General features: G+C 42.0%; 1 protein-coding gene across 7 annotated transcripts in view; it reads right to left on the bottom strand.

Moving 5' to 3' along the window:
• The window catches only part of COG5 (component of oligomeric golgi complex 5), a 414,164-nt gene that overhangs the window by 149,834 nt on the left and 245,049 nt on the right, over nucleotides 1-19,281 (bottom strand). For all 7 annotated transcript variants that reach the window (XM_073652205.1, XM_073652207.1, XM_073652206.1 and 4 more), the window contains 3 exons: nucleotides 19,076-19,241; nucleotides 6,453-6,565; nucleotides 6,303-6,380 (listed from right to left, as the gene is read on the bottom strand). In XM_073652205.1, the coding sequence (XP_073508306.1) occupies nucleotides 6,303-6,380; nucleotides 6,453-6,565; nucleotides 19,076-19,241 (357 nt within the window). The remainder of the gene's footprint in view (nucleotides 1-6,302; nucleotides 6,381-6,452; nucleotides 6,566-19,075; nucleotides 19,242-19,281) is intronic.

Genomic DNA, 19,281 nt, shown 5'->3' with positions numbered 1-19,281 from the left:
CTTTTCAGGCCCTACGCAGTAACAGTGCCCCTCTCAGAGGCTCACACAGGAATAATGTCCACTGGTGTTTCCCCTAAAAAGTAGTAATGTGACTTTGCCAGAAATAATGCTTAGTCTGCAGTTAAAATGAACCCTGTGTGCACACCTTAATTCAATTAATGTCTAACAATGTGCCCCCAATAAAATGATAATGATCCCTAGAAAAAAATTAAAGGTGGTTATTTTTTTTTATTGTGTTGGAAAAAAATGGGGGTTGTTAATTCTGTTTTAATATCTTTTTTGCCCCAAATAGTATTAACCACTCCTTTCCCCTCACAGTGACTGGAAGCTATACTGGCAGCACAAGCAGTGCTAACATTGCCCCGTAGGGTGCTGACGTCCTCTGAATGGTAGACTTGTAGACTGCAGCACATTATGGACAATAAGGAAGAGAGAAAGCAGGGCTGAAAGCCTATGGCTCCCTACTGTGACATAGGTTTTAACTGTGATGTGGATGGAGTTGAACATGGTACACCCTCCAGCAATGATCCAAAATTCCAGTGCACCGGAGCCCACGGGAAGCCGCTATAACTATGGGAACTCTGAGCATTTTTCAAAGTTTACCCCCACAACACCGGTTATGATTATCTTACACCAATAATAAACTCAAAGCAACACTTCTCATTAATTCTGTATAATTCATTTCATACTGCTCCTGCTTCTAAGTGTGCTAAAGATAGTTAGGGGAGCAGATCTCCTCTGCCACCAATGTGCTGTGTAGTAGAGCCATCAGATCAACTAGTCTGTGCCCACACAGGACTCCGGCTGATGAAAAGCAATTATATGGAGTCTGCAGAGGGGAAATCAAATGGAAAATGCATATAGAAATGATACTTTAGCTATTCATTACGTAAACGCATATCTATTATTTTATTTACTTATATAGCGTCATCATTTACTTGCAACACTTTACAGACATTATTGGCACTGTCCCCATTGGGGCTCACAAGCTACATTCCCTATCAGTATGTCTTTGCAGTGTCGGAAGAAACTGGAGTACCTGGAGGAAACCCACGCAAACACGGGGAGAACATACAAACTCCTTGCAGATGTCCTTGGTGGGATTTGAACCCAGGACCCCAGCGCTGCAAAGCAACAGTGCGATCCACTGAGCCACATTTGCATAATTGCAGATTCTAAAAAGACACCTGAAACAACAGTTATGCCTTTCAGAGTGCTCCACTTACTTCCACATCAGTAGTTGATTGGGGCCAGTGATGTTACGTTTACTGATACAACCTGGCAGATCTCAGTAGACATGACATAACCTGCCCACTCACCTTCCAATTCAGAAGAGAATGGAGTTGGATCACCTTTTAAAGACCCATATGCAGGATGAATGACAATAAAATGAATGAAACTACAGCTCCGGTTTTGGAAAGCATAAATAACCAGGATTTACTAGAAACAGAAACTCAGATTCTATGCATAAAATAGTCTTTAAAGGACACTATGTATTTTTCACATTTATTATGACTTTAAGGGACCTTGAAGAAAAAAAAAACACTTTAAATTGTATTCTCCTTTCTGTAGAAATCATTCTTATTCTTATATATTGGTCATTTTTTTTTAACTCGCTTTGTTTTCCATTTATGCAAAACATTATGCAGCCATAAAGTCATAACATACTTTTGGGGTGGGGAGTATTTCAACATTTAAATACATTTTTATATTGCTAATTTCTCCTGTAACTGGAAGTAGTGGTAGTATAGTAGCCCCAGTTACAGGGTAAATTCAGCCTCCTGACTGAACAGCAGCAGAGCTGATCTGGGTTTGCTAGGATCCAGTAGCTTCTGCTCCTCACCCAACACCCAGCAATCACATAATCACTGGATCTGGAGGAGGAAGCGCTGTTAGAGCTTCTTATACAGTATACACAGGGCACTCCATTAGACAAACAGGTTCTTAAAGTACACTGCTCAAAAAAATAAAGGGAACACTTAAACAACAGAATATAACTCCAAGTCAATAACACTTCTGTGAAATCTACCTGTCCAGTTATGAAGCAACACTGATTTTAAATCAATTTCACCTGCTGTTGTACAAATGGAACAGACAACTGGTAGAAATGATAGGCAATAGCAAAACACCCCCTATACAGGAGCGGTTCTGCAGGTGGTGACCACAGACCATTTCTCTGTTCTCATCCTTTTTGGCTGTTTTGGTCACTTTTTCATTTTGCCATTGCTCTCACCTCTAGAGGTACAGTAGCATGAGGCGGTTTCTACAGTACAACCCACAGAAGTTGCTCAGGTAGTGCAGTTCATCCTGGATGGCACATCAGTGCGAGCTGTGGCAAGAAGGGTAGCTGTGTCTGTCAGCACAGTGTCCTGAGAATGAAGCAGATACCAGGAGACGTGGAGGGAGCCATAGGAGGGCAACAACCCAGCAGCAGGACCGTTACCTCCTCCTTTGTGCAAGGAGGAACAGGGGAAGCACTGCCAGAGCCCTGCAAAATGACCTCCAGCAGGCCACAAATGTGCATGTCTCTGCACAAACTGTTAGAAACCGACTCCATGAGGGTAGTATGAGGCCCGATGTCCACAGATGGGGGTTGTGCTCACAGCCCAACACCATGCAGAATGCTTGGCATTTGCCACAGAACACCAGGATTGGCAAAGTCGCCACTGGCGCCCTGCGCTCGTCACAGATGAAAGCAGGTTCACACTAAGCACATGTGACAGACGTGACAGTCTGGAGACGCCGTGGAGAGCGATCTGCTGCCTGCAACATCCTTCAGCATGACCGGTTTGGCAGTGGGTCAGTAATGGTGTGGGGTGGCATTTCTTTGGAGGGCCGCACAGCCCTCCATGTGCTCGCCAGTGGTAGCCTGATTGCCATTAGGTACCGAGATGAGATCCTCAGACCCCTTGTGAGACCATATGCTGGTGCGGTTGGCCCTGGGTTCCTCCTAATGCAGGACAATGCCAGACCTCATGTGGCTGGAGTGTGTCAGCAGTACCAGCAAGATGAAGGCATTGAAGCTATGGACTGGCCCGCCCGTTCCCCAGACCTGAATCCGATTGAGCACATCTGGGACATCATGTCTCGCTCCATCCACCAACGTCACGTTGCACCATAGACCGTTCATGAGTTGGCGGATGCTTTAGTCCAGGTCTGGGAGGAGATCCCACAGAAGACCATCCGCAACCTCATCAGGAGCATGCCCAGGCGTTGTAGGGAGGTCATACAGGCACGTGGAGGCCATACACAATACTGAGCCTCATTTTGACTTGTTTTAAGGACATTACATCAAAGTTGGATCAGCCTGTAGTGTGTTTTTCCACCTTAATTTTGGGGGTGACTTCAAATCCAGGCCTCCATTGGTTAATAAATTTGATTTCCATTGATGATTTTTGTGTGATTTTGTTGTCAGCACATTCAATTTTGTACAGAACAAAGTATTCAATGACAATATTTCATTCATTCAGATCTAGGATGTGTTATTTGAATGTTCCCTTTATTTTTTTGAGCAGAGTAGTATGCTATGCCTTGAAGAGATGTGCTACTATCAGGCACAACTCTGTTTTAACGCTTTATCCTGAGAATATTAATTTCCGATGTTCCCATACACGTACATCATCATCTCATAGCAAAGTAGTTAAAAAAAAGGCAAAAAGTAAAAGTAAAAAATGAGAAACAAGATGAAAATCAGTTCAGGGTAAAATTCACCACTCTTATTGTATGAACAAAACCAGGTTACAAGGATAGAGTTTCAGTGTCGTACCGAAGACTTACTCAGGCCTCACATATTATAGCACTACACAGGCACTATTTAACCCCTTCACCACCTTGCGATTTTTCGTTTTTGCATTTTTATTTTTTGCTCCCTTTCTTCCCAGAGCCATAACTTTTTTATTTTTCCATCAATATAGCCGTATGAGAGTTGTACTTTTGAATGGCACCATTGATTTTACCACATAGTGCACTGGAAAACGGGAAAAAAATTCCAAGTACAGTGAATTTGCAAAAAAAAGTGCAACTCCACAATTGTCTTTTGGGTTTTTAATTTACCATGTTGACTAAATGATAAAACTGACCTGCCAATACGATTCTCCAGGTCATTACGAGTATGCAGATACCAAACATGTATTTCTTACTTAAGTGGTGAAAAAAAAATCCAAAGTTTGTAATAAAAAAAAAGTCGCCATTTTCCAAGACCCATAGCGTCTCCATTGTTCGTCATCTGGGGCCGGGTGAGGGCCTATTTTTTGCGCACCGAACTGACGTTTTTACTGCTAACAATGTGGGGTAGATACGATGTTTTGATCACCTGTCAATGCAACTTTGCGGCAGCCAAAAAACCCCAGTAATTCTGCCATTTTGATTTTTTTTCTCATTACGCCGTTTACCGATCAGATTAATTTAATTTGTATTTTGATAGATCGGACATTTCTGAATGCAGCGATACTAAATGTGTATTTTTTTCGTTTTATTTTCAATGAAGTAAAAGGGGGGTGATTTGAACTTATGTTGTTTTTTTTACTTGCTTCAATAGTCTACTTAGGAGTCTTGAAGCTGCGATCGTCTGATCACCTGTGCTACACATATTGTAGCCGGACTTCAGCTCTGCTATGTGTAGCATAGATCATGATCTTCTACGAACGCCGGCCTAGGCACAAAGCTACAATTATCACAGACATTTACCCTACAAGGCAAGCAATATGATTTAATCCTTACTTTGAAGCGATACAACTGCATCTGATTATATTTTGATCTTCATCCTCCATGCTTACAGAGTGCCAAGCTCATTAATGGTGAATGGATTAAAAGTTGTAGTAATTGGTTTGGTTGTCTTAAGCAGACTAATACACTGGTTGCTATACTTATTAAAGGGATTTTGCAGTTTAAATTGTTACTTATTTCATCATAACATCCATATATGTAAGAGCATCCAAAAAAAGGCTTTTACTATGGAGATATCCACACTTTTCAGTAGAGGTTAATGAAGGAACCAAAGTCCATACATAAAAGCTAAGTAGGGAAACCATGTCAAAAACGTCAACTCACTCTTATTTATAATATGAAGGGGGAAAAAAGTCAAAAATAGGAACTACACTACATACAACTAAGATTCAACCCTGGGACACAATAAACAGAGGGCCCGATTCATCAAGATCGGTGTTGTTCATGCAGGTCTAGATGAGGGGTGCGTGCTGGGGTCAGACGCTCCTAATTCATGAATAGGTGCACATCTCTTCATTATTCTGGAGTGTCTGAAGAATGGCATGTGCCTCTGTGCGCTATGCCAGAAATTTTACTCCAATCAGTTACTGGAGTAAGATTTCTGGTGTAGGGAACGCCTCAGCTAGTCATGAATTAGAAGAGCTGTGGAGTCACTCCCCCACCGCGACCCCATCCCACCAGGTACAGCTTCCTTCTGCACATGCTCACAGGCATCTGTACTAACATTCTGGGACACGATTCTGTGAGTGTAATAAGGTGGCGGCCATTTTAATTCTAAAGTGATTACCTCTAGACAAAACAAATGTGATTTGCTAATTAAATGTATTTACAAATTTATTTATAATGACATTTCCTCTACTTATTTATTCTTTTCCATTCCTGGGAAACCCCTTTACAGGGCATCTGTCAGCAGGTTTTTGCTACCTCATCTGAGAGCAGCAAGATGTAGGGAAAGAGAAGCTGAATCCAACAATGTATCACTTAGATTACTGGGTGCAGCCGTTCTGACACAATCAGAGTTCTTAGATTTAGCAATGCAGCAGAGCTGAGAAAGCTAACCCCGCCCACACAAGGCTCTGTATGTGCATAGTCTATAGACAGCGAGCGGCTTATCACAGGAGGGGGTGGAGTCAGACCAGTCCTCACAGGTTTCTGTAGTCCAGACAATGATGATCACAAGGTGATAAAACCTTCAGTCTACGTAAACACCACCACACAGTCGGACATGTGACACATCATTGAAATCTGTATTTTAACCCCTAGCCCATGCAGTCCTCAGATTATATAGCAAAAACCCTGCTGACAGATTCCCTTTAACACAAATTTGTGCTCAAATTTTAAAATCTAATTTTGTCACTAGGTCACAAAAAACTGTAGTCCCTACTTTGAGGCCCCAAAAGGGAAGAGAAGAATAATTCCAAGTTTTCGGTAAGCTTCAGATTTTGCAGAAGTTGTATTTTGTTTTTATTTCACACCATAAAAACTGCAGCATTCATATTTGATATAAAGCGGGGATTTTTTTCTGCTAAGACTGCGTGCGCGGTTCTACTTAACTGAAGACTGATGTTCATACTCACCTTTGCAATTTCATCAATAAAACAAACATGGGACACAGGGTCTCTTTTCTTTGTCAAAACCTTTTGGAGATGCTGCACCTGTAATGCACGTAGTATATTAGGACATATTCTGTATGGTGTGTGTCAGTAACATTGTAGTCATTGTGTTACCTGGACACAGGCTGCATAAATCTGATCCATTAGTTTCTCCATATTAGTCCAAAGGGCTGCGCGAAATGCTGCTGTGTTCCCTGGCTGAGGCATAGCTGCACGACCTGGTGCTCCTAATCCGAAAAAACATGGTTATTTACACGTCATGTATCATTTGTTACTTGCTGTCCTTACTCTGTGCATCATAAACCTCCTGTAGAGAGTCAATGTGTCACTACATGTTGATTTCCATTTTTTTCTCATAGAATCAATATGAAAGCCGAAGCATGGTTAGGTATGGTATGGATCATGGATTTCTATGGGTTCCTATATTATGGATGTGTACAATACATAGCCATAATATGGTTATGTGCACAAGTCCTGATGTTTAGCATAGTGTATGATGTGTGAATTTTGCCATTACGCATTTACTTTCTCCCACATTTTTTAGAATTCAAAATTGAGTTTGGTTGAAAAAATGTCTGCATCGAATATGCACTATGTGAACAAGACACAACTACTTTTGGAGTACTGTGAACAAGGCAATATACGGCTGAAATGTAAATGGAAGCATATGCATAATCCGCACCATCTGAACCAAATTATTATTTTAGGTCAAATTACTAAAAATCTGAATTAACAAAGACATAAAAAACATGTTGGGAAAAGGCATATCAAAAACTTAATAGCAATGGAATTCTGCTAAAAAAATAAAAATAAAATGAAGAAAGAAAATGACATTTCAATGCACGAACATTTCAAGAGCACAGCATAGAGGTAGGTGGATAAGCAAACAGAAAACTCCTGCAAAATGTGTAGGCAGATAAAAAGATAAATCGGTTCACCCTGAAGATTTAATGAGGATGGCACCGTCAGCTTTCTCATTTTCCTTTATTTTCCTATTACACAGAAAGTATATGCCAAATATTACCTGTTTTAGCTCCAGAAATTAGGACTGCAAGAGCGGAAGATCTATTTTTCTAAAGCATTTTAGGAGTGTCTGACAAAATAAATAATTCAAGTATACCATTCCTGCTCCATTCCAGACTTTAATCCCAAATGTAATAATGTTCATTGGCTGCTGTCCGCACTAGTTTGATTTGGGTGCAATGAAGGAAAAGCATCTTGCAGATGTCCTCAGAAGTTTTTTTTTTTATCATTTCAGTAAACCGTGGAGAACATAATTGTTGCTCGCTTACTTTTAGGAAATGCCTCCTAAAGCCGATTGACTAGACAAGATTTGTTCAGGCCTGCAGTAATACAATCCTCAATATTAACATTGTAACACCGAGAAAGAAAAGTCGTGCAACTATGGAAATCACAGGATCGATAGACAAGTTAATGATATGCAAATAATGAAAAATGGAACAAAAATTTTCAGATTTATAAAGTATCAAGTATAAGAGCCACATGCAGAAATACAGGCCCCTATACGCCTTGGCTGCTGTAAATGAAGTTATTAATGGTTATCTGAGGAATATGGAGACAAGTCCGGAGACTACAGCACGTTGAAGCTACGCAGGCTGCTCACAGTAGAATGAGAAACATGCGGCCTGACATGGTCGTGTTGAAAAAAAGACTCTTAGGACACTTTGGAGAAATGTCCGTACCACTGGTTCCATAACCAAATTAATGTAACACCAAACTGTTTGTATATCTTGAATAAAAACCAGAGGGGTCCGGCTACAGAAGTAGGACTGGTGTAAGGTTCCCTTGTGAAGGCCTTTTTATGGTGTTGCCCATTTGGTCTCCAGGCCAATCTCTAGGCTGCATCAAGACAAAAACAGGATTCCCCTCACTAAAGAGAATAGACCTCCATTCCAGCCTACATTGCCGTCTTGCTCTGCACTATGATAATCTTTTAGAGCAGTGGTGCCCAACCTTTTTTACCTCAAGAGCCATATTTTGCTCTGAGAAACAGTTGGGAGCCACAATCTGTGCGAAGAAATTCTAAAAGCCATATTTTAAAAAATTAACAGATAACTGGTTAGTAAATGGTTATTGCTAATCGTTAGAGGGATATTCTAGTTATTTTGAGTCAGAGGCCTAGTGTATCTACTATTTTTTATGCTATATTCATATTTAACATAGCTATTGTAAAGCTTGGGCCAGTCAAGTCCACAAATTTAGAAATTGAATAGCTCTGTGTACAGCTCCCTGCACTAGTTCACATAGCTGACGGGTGCATGAACAGTCAGCTATTTATATGCGCTAGTCGGACCTGTAAATCGGACCAGATTACAACATGCTGCCATTTTTTTCACAGCACATAGGCTCACATCTGGCAGCACACAGGCAGAAAATAAGTTGGTTTAAACATACCTTAAGACTGAATTAAGACATGCGCATATCAAGTTTCCAGCACGGACCATGATTTTTTGGACTTACCGCTGGACTCCTCTAGCCAGAACTCAACAGCCCCATAGGCATATATGAAACTGTTAAGGAGATAGGAGACCTACAGTCAGTCCTTAAATCGCAGTTTCAGACTGGGATATATGAATGTCTGAATGAAGCCTTAGTGAAAAATTAAGCCATCCGTGTTTTACAGTCGCACGGACCGTGATGCACTGGGTAACCGTGGATCTCCTAAACTCAACAGCCTCATAGGCACTTGTATAACTCCCAAGTATGAAAGAGAAGAATGGGGGACACTTACCGCTGCGTGGTAATATTTATTTTATGATAAGTCAGTACCCTAACTTCACCCTCTTCTACATGCGCCCACACTGAAGTACTGCTCCTAGTGAAGCCAGTATGGTACCATTTTCATGGTCTCCACAATGCCCCACTCACAGTATGATGTCCCCACAGTGAACATACAGCTCTGCTACATTAACACAGACCTTGAATGTGTCCTGCTCCTCATCTGTGCTGACTAGCCATTGGATCTTTCCACCACTGTTCAGTCTGTGTAGAAACTGAATATCCTGCCAGGACCTTTATATCATATGAGAATGTCACGTAACAACTAGAGATGAGCGAACATGTTCGAAACATGTACGCCAATTTCAAATTCGGCACAAACTTGGCACATTCAGATTTGTGATCGGACACCCGAGCATTTTACTTAAAAATCGCAAAATTCTGTAAAAGTCGGGCAAATTATTGCATTTCCACTACAGTATTTTCAGCACTTTGGATAGGATAGTGGTGCTGTATGATGACCGGGGGGAGACGTGTTTGATGAGGGGAAGGGGTGGGGAGAGGTCAGAGGAGCGGCGTGCTTTTAATCTAATTTTTTTTCCCCTAACTTAATGTGTGCAAATTGCGGAAGCAGGAACCATCCACAATGTCCAGACACAAGGGCTTTTGTCACTGGCTGCTGAAGTCACATGTCCCGCTTTATATATAAGCAGACATGTTGTTTTAGTGTCATTTTGTGAGTATATCAGGTCAGAGAGGATACTCGTGACGCTGCCCCTGGATATTGAGCGATTTTAGATAGTTAGCTAGGCGGTTGCTTCTAAGTCAGATAGTTTAGATAGATAGGATCCTGTGTGGCTGCAAAATCGACCTTCCAGCAGATTTTTTTTTGTGCAGCTAGTGAAGTCCAGACAAAGACAGCAGGGCACATTTCAGCATAGAACTCTGTTGTGCACTGCTTCTATGGTGCTCCATGTACGAGTATACCATTAAAAATCTAATAGTTCCAGTTACTAACAGGATACAGCAAGCCATATCTCAGCTTGTAATTATCTGGTGGTGAAATTCAGCTGTATGCAGAGCTCGCTCACATTATCTGCCTACTTTGCAGTAGGGGGAAAAAGTGCAATAATTTGACTACTACATGCATGAACTGTCACATGTGCGATCAACATGGGTTACTCTGGCAATCTCAGTGCGATAAAATGCGGACCAGGGGGCCTCACCAACCAGCACCCGCCCCATCAACTGCATCTGCAGCATGTTCCTCCTCCTCTGTCACCATGCCAAGTGTTGTCGCATAGGTCTCAGACCGCAGAATCTCCACTTGTTTACCCGCTCCAGTCAGGCTGAGTGAGAGCCCGTCAGCTGCAACGGAAGTTGACATGCCACCTGTTTTGCTTCAACGAGCACACCACATCTTTCTCAATCCACCACAACATTTCCGACTGCACCTCACTCATGGTCCAGCAGTTTGTGTTCACCCTACTCTGCCCTCTCTCAGCACTGCAGCCAGCCCTCGGTCCCGCAGTTGTGGTCACGTAAAAGATTGTTTCCTCCTAAACATGACAAAGCTAAGCGGTTGAACTCTACCATCTCCAATCTGTTGGCCACGGAAATGCTGCCTTTCCGCCTGGTAGATACAGACGGTTTCCGAAAGCTGATGACTGTCGCAGTCCTCCAGTACCAGTTGCCCAGTCGCCATTACTTATCTAAGTGCCGTTCGCCCCCTCAGGTCATCGAGTTGCATCGATACAGAAGTCTTAGTTCGTGACAGTTAACCGGTTGATATGCGATGTGCCAACATGGTGGAATTCCACTCTGCACATGTTGCAGCGACTGTATCAGCAGTGATGAGCACTAATGCAGTATGTCATGTCGCATAGCTTGTGCCAACGCAGTATGGACGTGGGGCAAATCACGTTTACGGAATGGGCACAGATTAAGGACCTCTGCACCCTTCTGCACAGTTTTGAAATGGCTACTAAGATGGTTAGTGCTGACAATGCAGTCATCAGCATCACTATTCCGGTCATCTACATGCTGGAGCAGACTTTGAATAGCCTTCGGGAGGAGGTGGTGGTCCCAGAGGAAGAGGAAGCAGCAGAGTAGGATGTGGAGGGGATAACAATGTCTCTAAGGTTCCAGACTGTCGTCACACAGGCGGGTGCCAAGGGAGGGTGGATTACAGCGATCGAGGGGGGCTGGTGATACCAGACAAACTGTTAGTGAAGGTGCAGGAGCCAAGGAACAAAGTGAGGATTAGGTGATTGGCTAGCAACAGTCAGGAGATGAAGAGGATAATCATCCCCTCTCTGTTGTTCGTGGTTGGCGGGAGGGGACGGAGGAAACAAGCATCAGTGTTACCCAACCACCAACACACCATGAGCTTGGACCTCATGGAAGAGCCTGACACTTGAGCGCCTTCTTGCTGAACTATCTGCAACATGACCCCCGTATAGTTAGGATTCAAAATAGTGCTGACTACTGAGTTGCCACTTTGTTAGATCCACGTTATAAGAGTTAATTTTTACCAGATGCTTCCCGCCCTAGAAAGGGACCCACAGATTGCTAGAGTATCAAAACACGTTTTTACACAACCTTAAGAGAGGTTTTCCCCAAGACAGCAGTGAGGCACACAGTGTGCATAGCAGCTCTAGACTTCCAACCTCCGGAACGTCAATTCGTCAATGCCATAACATTAGCAGCAGCAGTGTAAGTGGCAGAAGAAATTTCTGGGAGTCCTTTCACACATTTTTTAGACCAGCTTGTGCACCAGCACAACAGAGTATATGTCTCACATGTGGTGAACGACTGGAGAGGATGGTGCATGAGTATCTTGAGTTCAATATTAATACCATCCTGGAGGATTTGGACCCTTTTACATTTGGTCTTCAAAAATGGAAGAGTGGCCTGAGCTCGTCTATCATGCCTTGGAGGTTTTATCATGCCCGGCAGCCAGCGTTCTCTCAGAACGTGTCTTCAGCGCTGCTGGTGGTGTCCTGACGGATAAGCGGAGCCAGTAGTCCCCTGAAAGTGTAGACCGTCTAACGTTCATCAAGATGAACAAATCATGGATCTCCAAGAAATTTTGCATCCCAATATCAGACTCTGCAGACTAGGCGATGTTGTAGTCTTTAGTGTGCTGCGTAATTGCAGTCTGTGATAGCTTTGGCGTGGCTTCTGTGCCTGCGGTTGCTGCTGCAGATGTTAACAATAATTTTTGGAAATGTGGATCTCCATCTGCTGGGTTGGCTGTAGTGGAAGAGGTGTCGGTCCCCATTATACTAGTTCTACTCTAGTGAAATTGATGCGACTTTGGTGCTGTCTGCCCCTAATTTTTGGAAATGTGGAGTCTCCTGATTGGGTCTCCATCAGCTGGGTTGGCTATAGTGGAAGAGGTATCGGTCCCCATTATACTATTTCTACTCTAGTGAAATCGGTGCCACTTTGGTGGTGTCTGCCCCTAATTTTTGGAAATGGGGAGACTCCTGGTTGGGTCTCCTTTATGTGTGTTGCCTGTAGCAGTAGGCTGAGCATAAATGCAACTTGCGCTGTTGCATGTTGGCAGCTTTTGGGACCGTTTGAAGGTGTTGTGTATGCATTTGGTTTTACCTCCCATTGAATCCAATGGGCTTCAGTATGTTCGTCGAACTATTTGGCAAACATCGGGAAGTTCGCCAAGCTGGGACGAACCGAACATTTAAAAGGTTCGCTCATCTCTAGTAACAGCAAACAAAAACAAAACATCTGTATTGTGCTTTTCTAATGATGGATTCAAACCAGGGTTGCCAACTTGACTATTTTTTCTAACCACTTCATCAAAAATTTACGGACAGACAATATTTTGACGAACACATTGGAAAACCATAATAAATAATTATGATTATCAGAGATCCATGTCTAAAGACCATAATTTTGATGGTCAGCTGCATTCACTGTGAACTGTAAAATAATGATAATTACAATCAAAATAATCTATACAAGTTTGTAAAGCTATGAAAAAAATCACGGACGCCTTAAATTTTTTTTAAGGCCAGGGTGAAAAAGAGCCCTATTTTTAAGGACTGTCCTGGAATTTCTGGAATGTTGGCAACCTTGATTCCAAGCACCAAAGAGTCCTGGCAGTACTTCCAGTCTCTGCATACACTGGTGGAGAAGGATGTGATGGTTCCCTGCTTCAGCGCTATATTCAGCATTATCTGTGTCCTGAAAAACTGGCATATCTGAAGTCGGGACATTCCCTTAACCTCCAGCAAGACAGTGGGATAGCGCCCCAAATTCAAGACAGTTCCGCTGGATCCTGAACGGTGGAGGTCTGTGCTTTGCACACAACAGATTTTCTCGTAAGAGTGCTATCGGTGATATTCTATGAGGCTTTGCACATGTCCGATTTTTTTCCTCGGACCGAGCAATCCGCAGAAAAAAATTGGAGACATGTCCGATTTTGATCCGAGTGTCGGATCCATGAAAAAAAATTGGCTACACGTGCTGCTTATTCGGCCATTGTGAATTCAGAAAATGATGAGACTGCTGTTAATTGTGGATCTCCATCTATCATGGCATTGTAAAAATAATAATACTCGGCAGCATGATCAAAAGCAAAATTTACAATCCAAGCCATTGATGGAAGCCAATGCTAGACAACAATGACACTTCATTCAGATGGAAGAAAAGTTCCTGCTGATTGGGAGAGTCATTAGTATGGAAATGTTCACCCAATCTTCAGGAACATTTCTTTCAAACCACAAACCTTTTTGTCAATGAGCCTGCATTCCACTCTAGTGATTATGAAGATTTCAGGTCAATACTAGTCAAGAAGGCTGAGCTGACCGTAAACATTTCTTAACAGATACAGTACAGACCAAAAGTTTGGACACACCTTCTCATTTAAAGATTTTTCTGTATTTTCATGACTATGAAAATTGTACATTCACATTGAAGGCATCAAAACTATGAATTAACACATGTGGAATTATATACTTAACAAAAAAGTGTGAAACAACTGAAAATATGTCTTATATTCTAGGTTCTTCAAAGTAGCCACCTTTTGCTTTGATGACTGCTTTGCACACTCTTGGCATTCTCTTGATGAACTTCAAGAGGTAGTCACCGGAAATGGTTTTCACTTCACAGGTGTGCCCTGTCAGGTTTAATAAGTGGGATTTCTTGCCTTATAAATGGGGTTGGGACCATCAGTTGTGCTGTGCAGAAGTCTGGTGGATACACAGCTGATAGTCCTGATAGAATTTGTATTATGGCAAGAAAAAGCCGCTAAGTAAAGAAAAACGAGTGGCCATCATTACTTTAAGAAATGAAGGTCAGTCAGTGCGAAAAATTGAGCAAAATTTGAACGTGTCCCCAAGTGCAGTTGCAAAAACCATCAAGCGCTACAAAGAAACTGGCTCACATGAGGACCGCCCCAGGAAAGGAAGACCAAGAGTCACCTCTGCTTCTTCGGATAAGTTTATCCAAGTCACCAGCCTCAGAAATCGCAGGTTAACAGCAGCTCAGATTAGAGACCAGGTCAATGCCACACAGAGTTCTAGCAGCAGACACATCTCTACAACAACTGTTAAGAGGAGACTTTGTGCAGCAGGCCTTCATGGTAAAATAGCTGCTAGGAAACCACTGCTAAGGACAGGCAACAAGCAGAAGAGACTTGTTTGGGCTAAAGAACACAAGGAATGGACATTAGACCAGTGGAAATCTGTGCTTTGGTCTGATGAGTCCAAATTTGAGATCTTTGGTTCCAACCACCGTGTCTTTGTGCGACGCAGAAAAGGTGAACGGATGGACTCTACATGCCTGGTTCCCACCGTGAAGCATGGAGGAGGAGGTGTGATGGTGTGGGGGTGCTTTGCTGATGACACTGTTGGGTATGTATTCAAAATTGAAGTTATACTGAACCAGCATGGCTACCACAGCATCTTGCAGCGGCATGCTATTCCATCCGGTTTGCGTTTAGTTGGACCGTCATTTATTTTTCAACAGGACAATGACCCCAAACACACCTCCAGGCTGTGTAAGGGCTATTTGACCAAGAAGGAGAGTGATGGGGTGCTACGCCAGATGACCTGGCCTCCACAGTCACCAGACCTGAACCCAAACAAGATGGTATGGGGTGAGCTGGACCGCAGAGTGAAGGCAAAAGGGCCAACAAGTGTTAAGCATCTCTGGGAACTCCTTCAAGATTGTTGGAAGACCATTTCCGGTGACTACCTCTTGAAGCTCATCAAGAGAATGCCAAGAGTGTGCAAAGCAGTTATCAAAGGAAAAGGTGACTACTTTGAAGAACCTAGAATATAAGACATATTTTCAGTTGTTTCACACTTTTTTGTTAAGTATATAATTCCACATGTGTTAATTCATAGTTTTGATGCCTTCAGTGTGAATGTACAATTTTCATAGTCAAGAAAATACAGAAAAATCTTTAAATGAGAAGGTGTGTCTAAACTTTTGGTCTGTACTGTATATGCTGAAGCTCATGCAGATTTTAATAGCCAAAGGTATGCCAAAATTATCTTATTGTGGCACAAGTTTGCCTGGCATAAGTTAATTGGGCTAGGTATTCGCTTCATACTCACATGGTATGTTATGGACTTTATTTAATCAGGAATACAGACATTACAAGGTAACTGAGAAGAATGGCAGTACAGTAACAATGTCAATGTAGTCAGTTTGAAAATTGTCTTATTTTCCTATTTCATGAGCATAATTTCTTTTAAAAAATATTACATGCAAAAATAAAATAAAAAGTAAGATTACATACATTTTCATAATTTATCTTTTTTACTGTTTGTACATATACAGTGGTGTTTGAAAGTTTTTGAACCCTTCAAAATTTTCCATATTTCTGTATAAGCTTGACCTAAAACTACATCAGATTTTCACACAAGTCCTAAAAGTAGATAAAGAGAAGAAAATCAAACAAATGAGGCAAAAAAATTTGATTTTGTAATTTTGAATAAATAAAATGATCCAATATCATATGTCTGTGAGGAGCAAAATTATGTGAACTTTTGCTTTCAATATTTGATGTGGCCCCCTTGTGCAGGAATAACTGCAACTAAATGTTTACAGTAATTGTTAATTAGTCTAAACTCTTTTGTAACCTTTTCCAGACTGATGAGCATCAACAACTCTTCTGAGGTTTGCCAAAATCTCCTGTTGTGCCATGATAAACTTCAACAAACTTGTTGTGAAGATCAGACTTAGATGGTTCCCTGTTCTTTAAATATAACAGGTCACCCACTTACACCTGATTGTTATCCCACTGACTGAAAATACCAGACTCCAATTCCATCTTAAATTATCTGGTAATCCTAAAGGTTCACATACTTTAGCCACTCATAGACATATTGTCACGGTTTCATCACGGAGTATGGCCTAGGGACGCTGTGAGTGACAGTTCAGCCGCCCTATGGGATCTGTGGTATGCTGGACTGTAGGTTTTGAGAGTGACAGTCCACTCATCCAATCTGATCCTGGGCGTGCTGAGCTGTCAGCATTTTGATTGAAGCCCAGCTGCCCAATCTGGTCTAGCCATTGAGAAGGTTCACAAACTTTCAAGCACCACTATAAACCGCTAAACACCTTCAATTTCAGTAAAATATGAATTATTATTCTTGGCTAGTGTTTCTCCTAAAGTTAATATAAATTTAGAGTGGTCAGAGTTTAATTTTCTGATACAACGCTTCAATTTCCCTGTATCTACCAGTGAAGAGATAAAAGTTAAAGAGGCCATTCGGTCTTCCTCCAGCTGAAACTAGGGGAGGCTTACCTGTTAATTTTCTTCTATAATAACAGCATACAGCAGACTCCCCTTATTGGTGGCAGACTAAATTGCAGCTTTTAACTTTATATCTATACAGGGGATTTGGATCTTTGTATCAGAAAAGCAAAACTATCCACTATAAAGATATATTAGAAAAATTATTAACACATAATATTTGATCTGGTGTTTTTACGGGTTGTCTCATCTTATTAGGCTATGTGCACACGATGCAGAAATGAAGCAGAAAATTTCTGCATCATTTCTGCATCTCCCTGGCAGAAAAAAGGCATGCAGATTGTGTATGCGTTTTTCCTGCGGAATACATGCGGATTCACATGCGTTTCCGCATGTGGATTGACAAGCGCATTCCAGACGATTTTAGCATCACCTGGAAAGTGCTTGACAACTAGGTCACACTATATAAATCCATGCAGCTGACATGGATTTATATAGTGTGACCCGAGAGAGTGTATATACTTACCTCCGATGGCCCGCGCTGTCCTGCTCAATCCATTCTCCCTCGCCGGCAACTTTGAATTGAAAGACCTGCCGACGTCAGCGTCACGTGACCCGTCACATGACTCTGACGTCAGCGCAGGTCCTACAACTGACTGCAAGTGCCGGGAACCAAGCGGGAGCGCTGTGCGGGCCGACAGAAGGTAAGAATACATTTATTTTTTATTTTATTCTTTTTTTACAGCTTTTTTAATGGTACCTGGGTGTGGATGAGACTCTCCTCTCCTCCACACCCGGGTACCATCCGCACATTAGAATGTACAGATGCAGTCTTGAGGAATTGGCGCGTTCTAATGCAAGTCAATGGCGGCGAAAACGCTGCGTTTCCGCAAAATTAATTGACATGCTGTGGATTTTTGAGCGCAGCGTTTACGCTGCGGAAAAATCCGCATCATGGGCACAGCACATGCGGATTTCAATTGGGGAACATTGCTGCCCTTCTACCTTGCGTTTTTAACTGCAAAAACGCCGCGGAAACGCATTAAATAAGCATCGTGTGAACTCAGCCTTACTTTGGTAAAATTCCAAAGTGCTTGCAAAAGAAAAGAACCAAATTTGAAATTTATTAAAATTCCTCTCAGTTTTCAAGTATGGAGACATTTTTAACTCTATAATTAACAAGGTTACTTGACACTTCAAAAGTGCTGTTTTTTAAAGGAAGGAGCATGTGCTTGCTAAAAGTTTGCACATGATCCAACAGGCAAAGTACCATGAACTCCTCTGATGCTGAGGAGACAAAGTTTGCTATTGCTAGCTCAGAAAGTGCAAAGGGCAAGCGTCTCTACCATGCTGCTGGCCCGAACTGTCAGGGTATGTGAAAACAGTCAGTACTGTCAGCGCTTTGAACGCAGTATACTTTAAGCTGCGTCCAAAGCGCTGAACGCAGGTGAATCCGCTTGTGTTCATTGAACCGTGCGGATTCACCACAATCAATACATTGCACTGATCTAGTTTCTCATGTGGACACCAGCGACTCCAAGAGAGAAATTGACACGCTGCGAGTCTGATCGACGTGCTGCATGTCCGTGTCCGCAGGTGCACGGAGACGCACAGTGGGCATGATATTTCTTGAAATCCCATCCACTTTGCTTGTAATGTGGAACGCTGCGGTTTGCTGCGTTTCCTGACCGTGTGCACATACCCTCAATCTTCAGGTGGGCATTGGCTCCCGGAAAGCGGGAAGCTAGGCAGGGGAGCAGCGTGCTCCTGATGACTGGAAGTGAGGCAACCCCTTTTAACAATGAAAATTCATTTTCAATGATAGACTTCAAAGAACAGGTCTTATTTTTGACTTTTGAAGCAATACGTAGTTAAATGCTATAAAAAAGAATATAGAACATACCAGTCAAGTATAAAAGGCTAATTAAATATAAATGCAGGAAGACACACTACTGAAAACACCTTAAATTATCTGGCAGATAGGGAACATTTACATGAAAGCCTTGTGGCAGCTTTTCAATAACAAAATGATCATAAAAATAGTAATACATTTTAAAAAAACAGAATTACGTGTGACAATCTGAACCTCAAGCAAATGCACCTGTTTCAAAGTTCATGCTGAGCGTACAAAATAGAAATATAAAAAAAAATACAGTGCAAAAATAGAAAGGCATACATTATCAAGATAAACACTCATCCTTCACAGTTTGCTACAATGCTGGAATGAAATGTTTGTCTGTAAAAGTGGTAAAAATTGCTTTCATACCTCTCTGGACGGCTTGTGATGTTTGTGTTAGAATCTTTATATCAAGAGCATTGTTGATATTCTCATCGAGTGCTGTGCAATAACCATCCACCACGCTGGTAATGGTGTCTTTTAGAGCTCCCAGGTTGTAGAAAACTTGTAATGCTGTCCCAACCTGTGTTGGATTCTAAGGAAGACAAATAGAAAAGGTTAGAACAGAAGATCGT

The sequence above is a fragment of the Phyllobates terribilis genome, unplaced genomic scaffold (assembly GCF_046119375.1).
Source record: "Phyllobates terribilis strain yellow unplaced genomic scaffold, ASM4611937v1 Scaffold_11__3_contigs__length_659146591, whole genome shotgun sequence".
NCBI classification, from domain to species: Eukaryota; Metazoa; Chordata; class Amphibia; order Anura; family Dendrobatidae; genus Phyllobates; species Phyllobates terribilis.
This window is presented reverse-complemented; position numbering and strand designations above follow the sequence as displayed.